Below are 17,752 nucleotides of genomic sequence, written 5' to 3' on the forward strand. Positions count from 1 at the left end.
GGTCTAATGTAGTGAGAGGTTACTGAAAACCCAATTCACCATATTTGAGGTTCTGCTGATCCCAAAGGAACAGACATTTACCCTCAGGTCAATATGTATCTCAGTTCTTACCCAAATAGCATGCTGTCAGCCAATCCTTAGTAAACTAACTAAAGATTTTATTAAGAAAAGAAAAGCGGAGAGTTATAAATGGCTAATAGATCATATACATACATATGATTGCAAAGTCCTTATATCAGGTTTGTAGCAGTGATGTTCTAGACAGCTGGCTTGCAAAAGTCTCTCTGATAACTTCCAGAAGATGGGAAGGTCCTCAGTCCATGGTTCTAGATGCTCCTTTTAGTTGTAAATCCACAGTCCCGAGACCTGGAGCAGGAAAGAGGCGAAATGGAGATGTCTCAGGTGTCTGTATCCTCTGCCATGTGCATGGAAAGTAACTGTCCCAGACAATGCCCACAGCCCCTGTGTATGGCCCAAGGTGGAGTTCAGGGTCCCATGAGCATACCACATGGCCCTGCATATTTTGCTGAATCACAGGGGGTGGCCATTGGCTCCTCGCTGTACAGGCACCACCTTTTGTTGGCGCCGGTGGGTGCCCGCCCCGACTCTGCCCCCTCCTTGCCCCTATTGGACCGCTCCCAAAATCCGCACCCCGGCCCCGCCTCTTCCCTGAGCACACCACGTTCCTCCTCCTCCTCCTCCCTCCCAGCGTCTGCCGTGCAGAACAGCTGTTTCACGGCGCAAGCGCTGGGAGGGAGGGAGGGGGGCGAAGCAGGACGCAGCAGCACGCCCAGGGGAGGAGGCGGAGCAGAGCGGAGGCGGAGGTGAGCTGGGGCGGGGAGCTGCCGGTGGGTGCAGAGCACCCACCAATTTTTCCCTGTGGGTGCTCCAGCCCCGGAGCACACAAGGAGTCGGCACTTATGCCTCGCTTTCTGAGGCATCCACTGGAGAGGCCTACTGGACGGGCTGAGTTTCTTCAGTGGCCCATTGTGAGTGTGGCGTGTCCTTAATGGGCCATCAACACATAGCTGGCTAGGTACACAACACATGTTTGAGATAGATACCCAGCCAATATTCATAAACTTCAGATACAGGATTTAACCAGGATAATCATACTTCACAGATTGTAACTTTTCCGTTGACACCTTAGATTATATATGTTTTATCACATGTAGTGCAATTGTGCAACAGTGGTAGCAACAGTGATATAAATGGTCATCTTCCTTTTCATAACAGCATCACAGGCAGATCCTAGCATTCTTGCACCATCTTTGTTCCAGTAAAGTTTTAGACCCTTTCTTGATATTTAGGAATGCAAATGCATTCATCAAAGAGGAACCAAAGTACAGGAAGATTTGGCATTTCAGAACTTGGAGTTGCCATCTGGAATTCACAAAACACTTGCGTCCCTTCGGTAAAACTCTTTAGTTGAGGGTTGGCTTTCCTTCAGGATATTCTTTCCTTATAAGAAGGACTTAATGTGATCCCAAATTCCAAGGTCAAGCTCTGGGAAAGTTATGGGGAAGATATGTGTAACAGCCACATATAACAGCAATTACATTTATAAAATTAGTCCATCCATTTTTGGTTCTCAGCCACTTCCTGAAGCGTCCTGTAAATTACCTGTTTCAGTTTTCACACTAGACACCAGCTAAGCACAGGCTCCAATTTTTCTGTTTTCCAGGCATCCAGTTTTATAAAGTAATGCTGCTGCTGTTGGGTTGTTTTGTCCATTAGACAAAAGTAAGAGAGTTGCCGTTGTGTGTTTATATGCACACTAGCTTTTCATAGTGGTCTGGAATCCTCTGCATTCAGATTCTAGTTCTGTAAAGTGGATAAGGGGCAGTACTCCAAACAACAGTCCATTTAAAACAACACCTCTCGTGCAAAGTCCAAACAATGGGCCTGATCCAAAGCCCATTGAAAGATGGCTGTTGATTGCAACCTGCTTTGGATCAGGCCCTAGGTGCAAATGGGTATTATTCCCATGCAAGCGTCTGGGCAAATTCTGTGACAAAAGAACTATACGTTGGTTAGGAATGGGTTTGTGTTTGTAACTTAATTCCGTGGCATTCCAGTGATATAATCAAGTACGTCTATTCTGTGCGTCCAAGGTACTTGTACATGGCCCATCACCATGGTATCTGAGCACCTTACAATCTTTAATGCATTTATCCTCAAACACCCTTGTGAGGCAGGGAAGTGCTGTGACTGCCACTGTACAGGTGGGTAACTGAGACAGAGAGAGGCTACATGACTTACCCAAGGTTACACAGAAGTCTGTAGCAGAGCAGGGACTTGACCCCAAGTCTCCTGAGTCCTAAACTAGTGCCCTGACCGCTGGACGATCCTTCCTTTCAACCTTGTGTCAGTATTCCCATGATTCTTCAAAAATCATGAGTCAGGCCCCAAAATCATAAGATTGGCTTAAAAATAATGAACTTTTCAAAAAATAAATAATGTTTGGTTCTTTGTATTTGCCTTTTGCTTTCTGTGCCATAAGAATACACTCACTTCGTGTTACCTGGCTTTTCTCTTCAACCATAAGGGCTGGAAATGTATCTTTCTAAACAAAACTGGTGTTCTTTTGGAATCACATGACTCCAGGATCAAGGGCTTTAAGAAAAAAACACCAAATATAATGAGACTTGTGATTGAATTAGAGGAGTTGGTGACACTGATTGTAATTTTACATCCTCCTCTTGGTTGTTATTTATTATTTGTATTACTGTAGTACCTAAGAGCCTTGTTTATGTACCGGGACCCCATTGTGATCGGTGCTGTACAGTCACCTGCTAGTGGCATGTAAATGACACTTTTTTTGCACACTCCCTCTGCCAAACTGTAAACTTACCATTCATGTGTCTCTAAAGAGAACCTGGTAAATATAAGCTAACAAGATAATATGACAAATCCAGTCATAGTTCAAGGAAATTAACTAGAAAAGAAGCACAAAAAATCATAAACCCTATATGGTCCCTATTTAAAATATTTTTAACTTTGTTTACATGTACATGTTATAAGCATTTCCTGCATTTGGAAGAAATATAAGAAGTTTAAGATAAAACACGTGTAAAGGGGGAAAAGAGCAAAAATATGAAGTGTAGGTGGGGTAATAACCACAACAGTATAATGCTGGGCTGTAGTGTGTTTTGAAATAGAAGATTTATTGCTGATTTCTTGTTGGTTTTGAATGATTTATAACATTTTACTTGTGGCAGAGTGTTGCAATCTATGTTGTCATAGAAATTCTATTGAATTTATTGTTCCATTTATCCAAAACGATTTTCCAGACTTCATTTCATGGTGAATCATATGGCTGTTACTCGGAGTACAAAGCAATTTCAAAAAAGTTTTATGTTATGGACAGCATAAACACTGCAGCTATTACATTCATTTGTATCTCTATAATATGAACCTAACGCACAGCCCCTTAGCATCAAATTTGTCCACACTGTATAGCCACTCACCCTATGGAAATGAGAGTACCACTTCCTCGTTTGGGACAGGGAGCCGGGTGTGGGAAATATTTATTGCTCGAAATACAAATCAAAATTCTGGCATGCCAAACTACTACTCTTTCTTCATTCCTGACTTAACCCTCAAGGTGCAGAGTGTGTGGGCCCTGAGCCAGCAAAGCATTTAACACATGAATCATTTCATTAATTTCTCTTTGACTCATTAATTGACTGCTGGGACTTCAATGGGCCTGCTCACGCATTGAAGTGCTTGCTGGATTGGCATCAGAATTCTGAGCATCTTGTAGGATTGGGGTGAGAAGGGCACATAACAGTCATCTCGTGTGACTTCTTCCATAACATAGGTCAAATCACATCTCTTCTACAGTACTCATAGGCCAGTGGTCCCCAAACTGTTTATGTCACGCCCCTCCTTATGCTTAACATAATCTGTCCATGTTCCTCCGGGGGCCGGGAGCTGGGCTGTGGTCGGGGCCTTGGCTGGGGGATAGGCTGGGGCCGGAGCAGGGGAGGAGTGGGGCGGCACTTCCTCACAGCCCCTTGTGGGTAAGGTTGCCAACCCTCCAGGATTGCCCTGGAGTCTCCAGGAATTAAAAATCAATCTTTCATTAAAGATTATATCATATGATGAAACCTCCAGGAATACATGCAACCAAAATTGGCAACCGTGCTTGTGGGAGCTGGCCCAGACCACAGCTGGAAGTAGGGCTGGGGCCGGAAGCAGGGCTGGGGCCGGAAGGGGGGAGCTGGACCACAGTCAGAAGCCAGGAGCCGAAGCTGGGGCCTTGGCTGGAGGAAGGGCCAGAGCTGGAGCGGAACTGAGGGCAGAGTTCGGGGGGGGTTGGCTCTCCCTCTCTGCTCCCATGGGGGCTGGCCCGGGCCTCACCGCACCCCCCCACCTGTATGTTGGGTGTGCCCCACAGTTTAGTGCCATAGACAACGAATGGCTTTTATCAAAAATGAACACAAAACCCCAGCAATTTTTTATCCTAATTCCAAGATGTGCACATGCCAAAAGTGAGCTACCATGTGATCTCATTGTTCTTGGTTACCCCTCTGACTCCCTACAGATTGCAACTTTGCATCGTTTATCAGATTGCAAATGCTTCAGATGGAGCCTTTTTCTTTGTTCTGTAGTGTTTCTGAGCACTGTAAAATGCTGAGTGACCGTGGCAGTAATAGAGGCCTGCACTTGCCTAAAACCTTATTGTTGAGTAAGGGGTTATGAAGAAGAAAGGTGTCTCCCAGTTCTTTCTTTTCTTTTCTTTTTTCTTTCAAAATTCTGTTTTAATACATCAAGCCCTTATAAAGGTATTGGGGAAAAAACCCCACATGGTCCTTCTCCCCTCAACCAAGCAGGTATAGCATATGCTACAAATCAGAAGTTTTACATATATTAAAAAGAGAAGTAAATCTAGGATTTACACTGTTGCAATCAAGATTCGAACATGGTCCTAGATAATTTATATGTCTAATCAAATGGATGACATCAGCCAGTTCCCTAAAAATCTGTGCACATATTTAAAACAGAATAAATTAGCTGCATACAGGCTTTCAATAACAACAACAAAATCATGTATGATTCATAGTCTTAGCATACAATTTATTTTTGTGCCAGCCATTTTAAATCTAGCTGTAAAAGTGGTTGAGAATAATTCCTTCTTACAGTACAAGCAGCAAAAGGTAATAATTAAGGATGCATATATTCAGTGATTAACTTCATTGTATAAAGCAAATATTTCAGACTTTTTATTTCAATGCACCATGCAAAGTTGCTGTCTACCTGCTATCCCTTTGAGTTCCATTCTTCTAAAAATATTCTGGGTCTCCAACGCAGTATGTAATGTGACAGGGTCGGGCCAGATGGCTACAGGAGAGTAATAGAAGGCAGATATATTAGCCCCAGGCTAAGCAGGTCCCTTTTCCCTGGGTAAGGTAAGAGGGAAGATTCCAGAACAATCAGGAACCTTCTGGAAACAATTAAGACAGGCTGATTAGAACACCTGCAGCCAATCAAGAAGCTGCTAGAATCAATTAAGGCAGGCTAATCAGGGCACCTGGGTTTTAAAAAGGAGCTCACTTCAGTTTGCGGTCTGCGTGTGAGGAGCTGGGAGCAAGAGGCACTAGGAGCTGAGAGTGAGACCGCGCACTGTTGGAGGACTGAGGTGTACAAGCATTATCAGACACCAGGAGGAAGGTCCTATGGCGAGGATAAAGAAGGTGTTGGGAGGAGGCCATGGGGAAGTAGCCCAGGGAGTTGTAGCTGTCGCACAGCTGTTCCAGGAGGCACGCTAGACAGCTGCATTCCACAGGGCCCTGGGCTGGAACCCGGAGTAGAGGGCGGGCCCGGGTTCCCCCCAAACCTCCCAACTCCTGGTCAGACACAGGAGGAGTCGACCTGGACTGTGGGTTCAGAAAAACGGCCAAGCTGAGGGCTGCTGTGAAGCTCCAAGGCGAGCAAATCCGCCAATAAGCGCAAGACCCACCAAGGTAGAGGAGGAACTTTGTCACAGTAATAAACCCACATAACTGTTGCCTTTGCACCTAACTGGCTGAATCACCAGAAAATTGGCTGGCCTACAAAAGCTTTTTATTCTTCCCCCGCTTTAAATTGCATGTTAGCCCTGTGTGTCCAGGGAAGGGAACGAGCAGAAGACTAATTGCGATGATGCCGTCCACATGCTGGCATTCCTAATACCATTGGATATTTTTTTATTCTACCTCTGTGACAGCACAATGAGCTGTTGTTGATTTTTAATCTAAGACTAATTTGTCCAGGGAGGTTGCACTGGGGCAATAGCTTTGGCAGCTTTGTTTAAAGCTCTTAATTATTTTTTTAAAATACTTGGCACCTGGCCAAGTCTCATTGCTTGGGTTCCACAATCACTTTAAATTTTCTTAGACCCTTTGGGCTCCATTTAATGCTCATCTTTGTTTTACTTTCGTCTGTGCTGCAAGAAGTCAACTGAGAGTGTCCGTACTATATGTAAACTCTTCTCCTCTGCAGCCCTCATCTGTGGCAATGGGGATGCCTATCTGTAGCTCTTCTGTCTTGAAAGCAGATCTAAAAGATACAATCCAAACAGAAATTAAAAACCACTCCTTATGCCATATTGAAAGACCAAGGGCAGAAGTCTCCAGGGTACACCAGACCTTATTTTGAAGGTGTAATCGGGTGAGTTGTACTTTGAGAGAGGTTTAGAATCAGCAGAAATTGATAAATAGACATTAAATGTGCGTTAAGAACTGTGTGTAAACATGTACCAGGAGGGCCTGTCCCGTGAAGAGCCTGGGGCCAGCAGCAGCCCTCTTCTGAGGGAGAACCCTGTTAAGAACAGGTTGGCCTTGGTAGTTTGGAATTGGGTGGGTGATTGGCTGATGTGCACCTGACTTGTATAAAGGCAGAAAGTGCCATCTGAGGAGGGAAGCTGCAGGAAGTAGGTTGGCTTTTGTGGTAGGCCCTGGGGTAAAGGATCTGGGGAAGAGTTGCTAGGAGCAGGGAGGATCTGGCAAGGAAGCCCTGGGTCAAATTGTTGGATTTATGTTGCACTGTGGGGAAGACTGTTGATGCCACTGATAAATGGCGCACTGAAGAAGCACCTGAGCAGATCCTGGGTTTGGTACTAATTATTTTATGGGCTGGGAAACAGGCTAGCAGCCTACAGAACATACCACATTTCATTGCGGTATGGACAAAAATATCTAGGGTTAATGTTACACGAGGGGTTTCACTCTAACCCCGTTTTCATTCACTTGTAACTCAGGCTTGATTTCTCCTGCAAAATGAATCTTTCTCAAGTCTGAGAAAAAACAATCCAGCTATTTCCAAGTACAGGGGGAGTGAAAAATATAAACTTTTCCCATTATAAGAAAACTTTTGCAACCAAAGCAGTTCTGGGGAGAAGACTGGCAAGGAAGTAACCCTCTGAGGGGAGACTTGCCTCTGCGTGTTCCAGTGAAGCTTTGCTTTGATTTGACTAAGTTAGCCACTGAAAATTTCATGCTGCTCGTGTATGGTGCAGTTTGCATGAGAAATGTTTGCAAGGCATGTAAAACATGCAGCTACGGAAACTTATGCTGCATGTGTGAGCCACATAGTGAAATGTTTTGAAGGTCCATTTAGATCCCTGCTGACCTTGTAAGCAGTTAAGGAGTTATAAAAGATTGGTATAAACCTAGTATTTTGGGCGAGAAGCAGCACGGCTCTTCTGGCCTGAAGGAACTGTCACTGGGGAAGGCTTTTGGCTGTAAAGCTGTCAAGAAGGCTACATGGAACATGGCACTCTAGTGATGTCTAACCAAATAGTTTCAGATTGTGGAATTTATACTTGTAAAGATTGTCAGATTCTTCCAAGTGTGAAGAGGTTCAGAGTCTGGGAGAATAAGCTGCTGCTTTTTATGTTTTTTACTCCCCACATTTCCCCCCTCCTCAGAATAAAGCAATAGCCCCCGTAGCATACAAAAACCTGCATTTGGACTACCTACTGTAGCACTCAAAAGTCAGGGAATGTCACAATTAAGGTTACACAGGCAACCTTAACTCTGCTCCCTCATGCATATTCTAGTGCTCATATATGCCATTATAATAAGATACCATTTTTCTGCAACATTCAGTAGACTTTTGTAATATCTTGTAGTCATGGTCCATGTGTGCCAGACGGAGTCCATGAAAGTCATTTATACCTAAAGGGCACAGCACATTGTACATATTAAGCATATAACAATGAGTAATAGTGAAAATTTACTGGCATATTTATGTCACCTATGTATGCAGTGAAGTTAGCTTTATAGCTAATTGTCTTTTCTCTGAATTGTAGCTAAGGAAGTCTGTGCTGCTGATAGAAAACGTTAGGTTAAAATGTCTATTAGTGAAGATCTGCCAGACTCCAGCTGGCAGGAGCAGCCAAAGTATGGACCTTCGGATGTTCAGAAAACGTCCTGCAGTTTTTGCTGGACTTCTCTACCCTGTGCTGTTTAGCTGTTTGCTTCAACCCTCCCATCGCCCAGTCTCTCTACCTCAGCTTCACTCCACACTTGTCCCCCTTCTTCCCTGCGTTGGCTTCTTCACCCCAGCTCCCTACAATATCTTTTCTCCCTCCCCTTTGCTTTCCATTTAGCTGATCCCCTCCTAATGACCCCCGCCCCGGCCAAAAAAAATAAACAATTCATCATGGAATTAACCTGCCATTAGCTGCTATCTCTGTTTGTTCTGCTGGTGTGTTCTACCCCTTCCCCGACTCTGTGTCTGTGTTGTCTATTTTGATTGTAAGCTCTTTGGAGTAGGAACAGTGTACTCCTGGGTTTGTACAGGGCCTAGCACAGTGAAGCTTTGGTTGGTCCTCAGATACCACTGTAATAAACATGTTTCATAATAATATTATACAAGACCATTCTGATAATGGAACACACATTAAGTATAAAAAAATGAAAATATGCTACACATGTATCTGAAGTTGCTGAAAAAAGTATATTGTATTATGGGAGGAAGTAGTATGTGATCACATGATCAAACTCTGTCAGAATACCAGGTTTCACACGCAGTTTAACTGTGGAAATTTGAGTACTTAACCATGGCCGTGTTATCTTCCTCTTAACACTACTTCTGTGTGACGCATGCACATATAAATTATGGCATTCCTTGGAAGACCCTACTCCTAAATTCCTTCCAGCCATATGCTCATGTAGGCATGTTAGTGTGTGACAAATGAAAATACTTTTTCATACAGTACAGTTCCCCTTGATTTGACTGATACAGGTAAGAGCACCGCCCTCTGTGGAAAGACATCAGGGGAGCTCCATGAAAATGTTTCAACACGTGGTAATCAGGCAGGTATATACTGTTGATTAGACTCTGCAGTTGCAGTGCTGAGATGGAGGATCTCAACTCAACCATTTCACCAAAGTCATTTGCACTGTTATCCAAAAGTCTATTATAAAAGTTAATTTCCTTAAAATATTATGAGCAAAGATGGTCTATAATGATTTTGGCATATAACTGAACTCGCTGAACGATACTTTCCTTCATAAACTCGGATGAGGACCGTATATTAAAATTTTTTATGTGAGGAATACCCAATTGTAGTCTGTTTGTTTTAAGGGGAAGTAAAATGTAATTTACGACGTCTAGTGAGCTTCTGTCTGTAAAAGTTAAAATGAACCCTAAGCAATTCAACCTAAAATGAATTGTTTTTAATTTCAACATCAATGACTGGATGTTTCTCAGTCTGTTTGTTCAAGTCAAAAGCTGGCCAAGCCTGGAGGCACTACATTTGTAAGACACTGCCAGAATCTCTGAGCTCTGTAAATACACTGGTATATGAGGTCGGGCCGGGGGAGAGGAAATCACCTTCCGTCACGCCCAGGCGAGGGTATTTTCCAGTGGATTTTTATAATTGTTGTGAACCATTTGAAAAGTAGTTTTCTTTCTTCATTTCCACTGTTAGAGACTGATCCTCATCTTGGCCTCTTCTTTTCTCCCCATGATGATGCTTCATTAGGTCTGCAGGTATTGCTGTAGTTTCACACCTTTAGAGCCAGTGTATGCTGCCAGAACCCTGGGAATCACTGAACATGTCTGGTAACTGTCCCAGGAAGATAATTACGATTTATTTTTCACTTGAGGAGGCTAAATGTGCCTTTGACATGGTTGTAGTGGAAACCTGCCTGTTGAGGCAGCATGATGCACTGATACGCATGCCGAAGCGATGATAGGATTTGTTCCACAGCGTGATCTCAGAAGAGCACAAGCCCTCTCTCAGAACCATCAGTGAGCAGGGAAGGGCAGAAACGTTGTCAGAACCAGCACGTACGTTACCCGTGTTACCGTAGGCCCTTGGGATTAGGAACTGACAGAATTGTGCACTGTACAGATGCATAGTAAGAAACAGTGTCTGCTTTGAAGCGCTTACAATCTAAATAGCAAAGATGGGCAAAGGAAACCGTGAAGAGACTTGCCCAAGGTCACCCAGCAGGCCAGTGGCAGAGTTGGGAATAGAGCCTAGGTCTCTCGATTCCTCATCCAGTGCTCTTTCCACTGGAACACACTAATCAATGTGGTGACGATAGTCAGTGTACATGAGTAGGTGTGAAGGCGTGTTCAGTCATAATTCTTCCATATGCTGGAGCTCTTGAGGCAAAATTGGTTGATGTTTAACTGAAGTCAGGGAAAAGTATGGAACTAACTGACAGTCCTGATTGTCAGAGGCTCACAAAAACGCATTGATACCGATACTCTTTTTTTATCTCATGAATTGCTTTAGAAATAAAAAAGTAACGCTCTACATTAAAATGCTGTTTTTTAAAAAAACCTTAAAGATTTTCAAGATAAACTTGTTTAGCAGCTGTAACAGAACTGTAGAAAAGCCTGTAATGAATAAAGAAATGTGAACATGCTGGCAGAAAACGGGTATGCCATCTAAACAGGCTGGCTGCGCTGTTTATCCATTGGTTTGTTATTAAAATTCATTGCCTTGAATCTGGTCCCTGGTTACTGTCCTAGTAAAGCAGCCATGCTGTTAATCAAAATGCTAGTTAAAGGAATTCTGCTGTATAATATTGTTTATCTTGGATTTGTAATATCTGATAGAAGGGCAGCACTGTATGTCGCCTCAGTTAAAAGTTACAGGAATAGACAATTTATTTGATTGTGTTAATTTTTACAGATGCAGATTTACTTCTACAATCCTGACGACTTTGACAGTTTTGGAGCAGCAATTTTAGAAAATCGGATAATAGGAGCCATGGCTGTGTTTTTTCATGTAAGTTAAACGGTGGCTAAAGCACTAAAACCAAAGAGGTCGCCAACTCTTTTTTATTCATTGAATTGTTTCTTATTTAATGGATGCATCTGTTTTCTTGTTCACACCTGTCTAAATGAAAGATATTTCATATTGTCTAATGTGTGATTTAAAATGTAAATAAGTATATTTAGAAACATAATGAAAATTTTTGCATGAATTATTCTGATTTTATAGCTACTTGACTTGTGCACAGATTGGAGAGCACATTTATCATGGAACTTAATTCGCTGCTGAAGCATGTTGCTCAGGTTCTCAGAATGTTAACAGACTTATATAGAAGTGCTTCTGTTTGTAGAAAATTTTAAACTCAGACATAATTTGCCAGCAGATTAATCAATAACTTCAGTCAATTTTTCAGTAGTAGTCTCATATTCTGAATTGCCACAGTAACAAGTTCTTGGGGAAGGCCACATTTCCAACTCTGTGAATTTATGCATTTCTTGTTTTAAAATGTATTTTCAAGATTATTAATGTTCAGTTAGTTCATTTGTTGGTTTGGCACACTTGAGCCCTGCAGTCCTTTACAGAGACTGCTGCGTATGATGGCTGGCAGGTCGCGTCAAATTGAGGTGGGGTTCAGCATCTTGGGCTTGTTTGTCAGCATCTTGGGCTTGTTTGTTTTTACATCAGAAGAGAGGTTTTACTTTTCTGACTGGCGGATAAATTGAGGAGAGTGTGTTGAAGCAACTTTACGCCACTGGGCTGTCACAAACAGGGTAGTATCTAATGAACAGTGTGAAACAACTGAAGATAAGAACAGCCATCCTGGGTCAGACCAATGGTCTGTCCAGCCCAGTATCCTGTCTTCCAACACTGGCCAATGCCAGGTGCAGTTGTAACACCGACAGACCCTGGTCGTTGGCAGGCGGAATCGAACCTGGGACCTCTGGAGCTTAGTGTATGAGCCTCGACTGCATGAGCTAAAAGCAAACTGGCTCTTAGATGAGAATGTAGAGCAGACTCATTTCTCTCTCTCTGTCGCTTCCTCCCTCCCCCCATGGTCTCGGTGCCACTGGAGGGGACAGAACACCACACCCTGAAGGTGTGTGGGTTACACAATGTTTCTTTTTCAGAAGAACAACAAAGCTCATGGTACATCCTGTTTCTCTAATGAGTTTCAGAGGCATTGCACACCTTTGGGAAAGTAGAGGGTTTGTCCTGAAGAGCAGGTTGAGCTTTTTATTACTTTTGTGAAGCTGAATTAAAAGATATGATATGTGATTGCAAGAAGAGATGATTCTGTTCAATTGAAAGGAATATGGACACATGGGTATACATGTGTTGTCTTCTTTGTTAGATGGGCAGACCTGACTTCGCTGCCCAAAGTAAATATGGCTTATCTTCTCCTTCCTTTGATTTTGACCACATTCCATGGAAAAGAGAAGGGGGCAACTCCCCAGCTGGTATAAATTGTCATACTCCGTTGGGTTGACTTCAGTGGAAATGTGCATGCAGAAAGAAGTGGGGAAGAGGAGTGGCAGGGTTGGAGCGGGGGGGGGCGGGGGGGTAGAGTGGGGGTTGGGCTTGGGAGTCTGCAGCAAAATTTTAAATCAAAATGGGGGTCCTCAGGCTACTAAAGCCGCTCTAGAGTAGCCCTGATTAGGGAGAGCTATGTCTGTTTGGTGTCTAATTGGTGGAGCCCCGGAGGCTCCTTTGCCCATTACCCAAGAAGTGGAAAAGGCACAGGAAGTGGTCAGGAGGAAAAGAAACTTTTTTCAGATGTCTTTAAAAGTTCACTGTGATTATTTTTTGTATTCCTCCACTTGCAAAACCAGGTGCCTTAGTTACTGTGAGTTCCACTTTACAGGGCTCAGAGGGAGCCGTAAAACCCACTAAAAATAATGTAAGGTAGTGCTTCAGTATTGTAAAACATCCTGATTTTAAGGTATCTTGAGCCCAGTTGAGTCTTGTGACTCCTTGGGGGAAGCAGGGAATCCACACTTTTCAGATTCCTAGCCCTGCAGGGCTTTAATGATGTGACATCTGTATGATGATGCAGCTGGGTTCCTGTGTTGCAGGAGCCATGAAATGTGGTGAATGCTCTCCCATATCTCTGATCATTGCCAAAGAATGGGACTAAGCTAAATCTGAGGCATAGTGACCTGATGACAGGCCTGCCTTGTAGTTGCAAAGAATTTTTTTTCTTCTAATTTTTCTGCCTCCAAGTTTGAATTATAAACAGTTATGTATTAATGATTCACTTTTTGGATCTGTTTGAAGACTACCTTTGGGTAGCTGTATGAAAGGATGACAAGTCACCTGTGCAAATGTCTAGCTATCTGGGCCCTAATCCTGCAAAGATTTAAAGTTGTGAGGAATTTGGCACACCTGGAGTAGCCCCATTGACTTCAATGTTAAGCATGACAGCTGCAATCTTGGCCAACATTAGGGGTTGAACAACTGGGGAGTCTCTAGAGCTGAAAGCATGTGTCTTGAGCTAAAGAGCCCTGGTACATAGCGTCAGCTGGACAAGACTTTTGTCCTCTATGGATCAGGGATGCATGACACATGCTGACCAGTGGCATATATAGGCACATGTGTAAGTCTTTGCAGGACTGGAGGGTTAGGGGATAGGGAAATTATTACATATGGAACTTCTGTATTTCAGTGGTTCTGAATAGAAAGAAAAAGCTTCAGATGACCTTTGCAATTTGACTTAAGACAAAATAAACGGGTGTAAAATTAAAATTGATATCCCCAAGGAGAGTAAATTGTTGTTAACCTTTGCAAACCATGATGCATATCTAAATATGAAACGCCCCTGACTCTCTGAAGGCTCCTTCTTTGCTCCAGTGGGCTTCTATTCTGGTTGTAATCTAGCTGCATATTGCATGCTGGGGCATATCACAGAGTGGGAGATAGTGAATCCTGACTTAGGCCAAAAAATAAGAAGAAAAGGTTTCCCTCTCTACCACTAGGTGCTGAATACTTCTCTTAACATCATTCTTTGGGGCATTATGCAAATAACCTTACTTATCCTGATGTTTTAAATAACTATTTGCAAGTAGTCACCTTGAAGAATGGTTTTCTAACTTCCGCCCAGAAAATTCTGGGATGTCCCTGTCTGCTTTTTCTGTGATACTACTGGCCCTTCCAATATTAGACTCATAGTTTCCAATTCTTTAGACGCTTGGTTTTTGTCTAGTAAACAAAGCCTTCTCTCTCTTCACCACCTAGGAATATGTTTCTAAGTGTTGGATTAATTATGGGACAAAGCTTGTTTTTTAAATACAAAAAGAAAATTAAATAGTGCCTATTTTGCTACATAAATATTATATCATGTAATGGATTTGCTAGGGTTTGCCATTAAATGAAGGCTTGAATTATTCCTAAGGTTTTAATGCAGTGTTAGACTGGATTTGTGTGTGTACCACACCAAATTTATGGTCTGGTAGGTGTTTTGTGCTTGACTGATATTCACAAATTCACAAGTTCCTTCTAAACTCAGATTCCGCAGTAAGTGAATATTATACTGAGCAATATAATTATTGGTGAAACATTAAATAATTAAGAACCCTTCTTTTCCTCCTTTTTAATAATTTAACTTAGACCATATAAGAATTTTCTTTATTGAATTCATTATGTTTCAAGGGCACTTTTCAAGTTTAGTACATTGGATCTGAACTTGACTAAATTGAAGCAATTACAACTTGGTTGTAATGAGTGCTGATGAAGTCTGTATTTTTCTCATTGCTTTCAGAGACTTTATCTCAAGCCTTATAATTATTATTATTATTATTATCATTATTTTAAATGTTGTCAGGGTAGTTGACCTCATGAATGAATAAAATTACAAGGTTAAGTCGAATGAGAAATTCTTGCAGGTGCAAGCAGCATGCATTCATAGGTGTTAATCTGACTTTGTTTTTGAGTGTGGTTATACTCCTGAAAAATGATTCCCTAAAAATAATACCATGGGGAGTTCCATGTTGATTGTTTCTCAAGGACTCCATATCAGATGTTCTCAGTTTGCAAATAAAGCAATGGGTTTTCTGCCAGCATGAGGCCTGTGTGCAATTTAAGTCTGACTTAAGCCCTGATCAGCCTTGATCAAATTTCACCCTGGCAGCTTTTTGGAGATGCACAAGGCAGGAAAGAATCCAGTTTACCCTCCCACAAATGAGTGGGCTCTGTGCTCCTAATAGAAGTCAAAACTCATTTTTGTCATTAAAAATTAGCAGATTAATCTCCTGGGATGCATAGGGAGCAGACACAGACAAAAGTGTCATCACAGTGCACAGTAAACACAACACAAGTCCATGGGAAGAATTGGCCAGCCATCTCTCTCCACGATGTGCCGTCTTCACACAGCCTTGAGAAGTGTCCCATACTGCGTCCCAGCCAGTGAGTCTCATTGTCGAATCACATTCATGGCAGGTGCCCCCTGCCCCGGCACCAGTTCCTGCAAAACTTGCTTTGGCAATCTTCTCTGCTCCCATGTCCCACAAATTCAAGTTTGCTTTGGCTGATTGTCTTGATAATATCAGGTATCACTCCACTTATACGGTACATTTGGGCAGTTGCCTCCTCGTTAGTCGTATAGGAGATAGAGCTAACGCGCAATAATTGCCGGTAGCATTTCAATTTGAAGGCAGAAAGCCTCTGAATCAGGGTGGATAAAAATCAATGATTTTTTAAAAAAAAAAATAAAAAATTGATTTTTTTTTTGATAAAAAGCTTTTTGAGGAAAAAACCTATCTAAAGATAGTTTTGATTAAGATACATTATAGCTCAAAGATATCTCATCATGGAATAGGGATTATAAATTCTGATTCTATAGTATGAGACAATATATTCATGTAATGTTTAAGAAAAGTTTTGTAAATGAGTTCCAATAGTTCATGGATTAGGAACCCAATCTTATGGGGTTCCTCGGGCTTCTGTATAGATTATTTCGGTTAATCTTTCTATCTACCCAATGGGACTCAGTGCTCAGTCTAGAGCAGAGGTGAGCAAACTACAGCCTGCGGGTCACATGCAGCCCGTGGGACCCTCCTGCCTGGCCCCCGAGCTCCTGGCCGGGGAGGCTGTCCCCCGGCCCCTCCCCCGCAGCCTCACCTCACCGCCGGCGCAATGCTCTGGGCATCGGGGCTGGGAGCTCCTGGGGCAGCGCAGCTGCAGAGCCCGGCCTGACCCGGTGCTCTGTGCTGCACGGTGGCGGCGGCGGCGGCATGGCACGGGTCCAGCCGGGTGGCGCAGCTGAATCGCTGCCAGCCACTGGTGCTCCAGCCAGCACAGTAAGGGGGCAGGGAGCCGGGGGGGTTGGATAGAGGGCAGGGGAGTTCAGGGTGGTGGTCATCGGGCGGGGGTGTGGATAGGAGTCGGGGCGGGAACAGGGGGTTGAATGGGGGCAGGGGTCCTGGGGCAGTCAGGAAGGAGAGGGGGGATTGGATGGGGCGGCAGGGGGCAGTCAGGGGCAGGGGTTCCGGGGGCGGTCAGGTGACAGGTAGAAGGGGTGGTTGGATGGGGCAGGGGTCCTGGAGGGGGCAGTCAGGAATGAGAGGAGGGGTTGGATGGGGCGGTGGGGGGGTGTTAGGGGCGGGGGTCTGGGGGCAGTCAGGGAACAGGGAGTGGGGATGGGTGGATGGGGCAGGTGTCCCCAGGGGGCCGTCAGGGAACGGGGGGAGTTGGATGGGGCAGGAGTTCTGGGGTGGGGGGGTGGATAGGAGGTGGGGGCCAGGCCATGACCCCTTCCCCTAACTGGCCCTCCATACAATTTCCAAAACCCGATGCGGCCCTCAGACCAAGTTTGCCTGCCCCTGGTCTAGAAGATACCATCAGAGATGCTTAGTTTTGCAGTTCTCAAACTGTGTATTTCTGTCTCCAGAGATAACATGCTTGTGAACAGCAAAAATGTTTTAAAATAAATACATAATATATAGAGATGAGAAATAGCAGACCTCAACCCTATTGTCCCTCTGCAAATTTGTGTACACAGAGTCAATCCCTTACCTCTCTCTAAAAGTGCAAAGTTTCAAAAAGTTCAATGAATAGAAGATTGTTGGGGGCAGAATAGATCTGGACAAGGAGAAGAAGTCTGGAGATAAATGTGAGAAGGGAGGGACAGGCAGAAGAAACAAAAGTGAAACTGTTTGACCAGCATATTCCAGAAGTCTTAAGGTCTTTCTGAGTGTAGCCTTCATTGATTTGAGATCTACCATACCATCCTCTCACTAGAAGGGAAAACCTATAATGGCAGCAGGCCGTAAAAGAGACCACTTTGGGTTTCATCTATCTCTGAGTTGTGAAGAATATGTATTAAGGTTATAACAACCCACAAGAATGCACTTTTATGTAGAAATCCACGATTAAATTGAGTCTTCCTGACTAGTGATTTAAACTGTGATTTAAATCAATTTGATTTAAATCAAATCCACTCTGGTCTGAATGTCCTGTTTTCTTAGCGTCCATGTCTCGCATACATATAGCAAGATGCTGAAGACATGGGAGCAGATACAGTGAGGGGAAAAAGGT

The 17,752-nt window shown here is 43.5% G+C and overlaps 1 protein-coding gene across 7 annotated transcripts in view; it reads left to right on the forward strand.

Annotated features, from left to right (window-relative positions):
• The window catches only part of PTPRG (protein tyrosine phosphatase receptor type G), a 610,647-nt gene that overhangs the window by 389,462 nt on the left and 203,433 nt on the right, over window positions 1-17,752 (forward strand). For all 7 annotated transcript variants that reach the window (XM_037903818.2, XM_037903817.2, XM_037903820.2 and 4 more), the window contains exon 5: window positions 11,141-11,236. In XM_037903818.2, the coding sequence (XP_037759746.1) occupies window positions 11,141-11,236 (96 nt within the window). The remainder of the gene's footprint in view (window positions 1-11,140; window positions 11,237-17,752) is intronic.

This window comes from Chelonia mydas, chromosome 7, assembly GCF_015237465.2.
Source record: "Chelonia mydas isolate rCheMyd1 chromosome 7, rCheMyd1.pri.v2, whole genome shotgun sequence".
Taxonomy (NCBI): Eukaryota; Metazoa; Chordata; order Testudines; family Cheloniidae; genus Chelonia; species Chelonia mydas.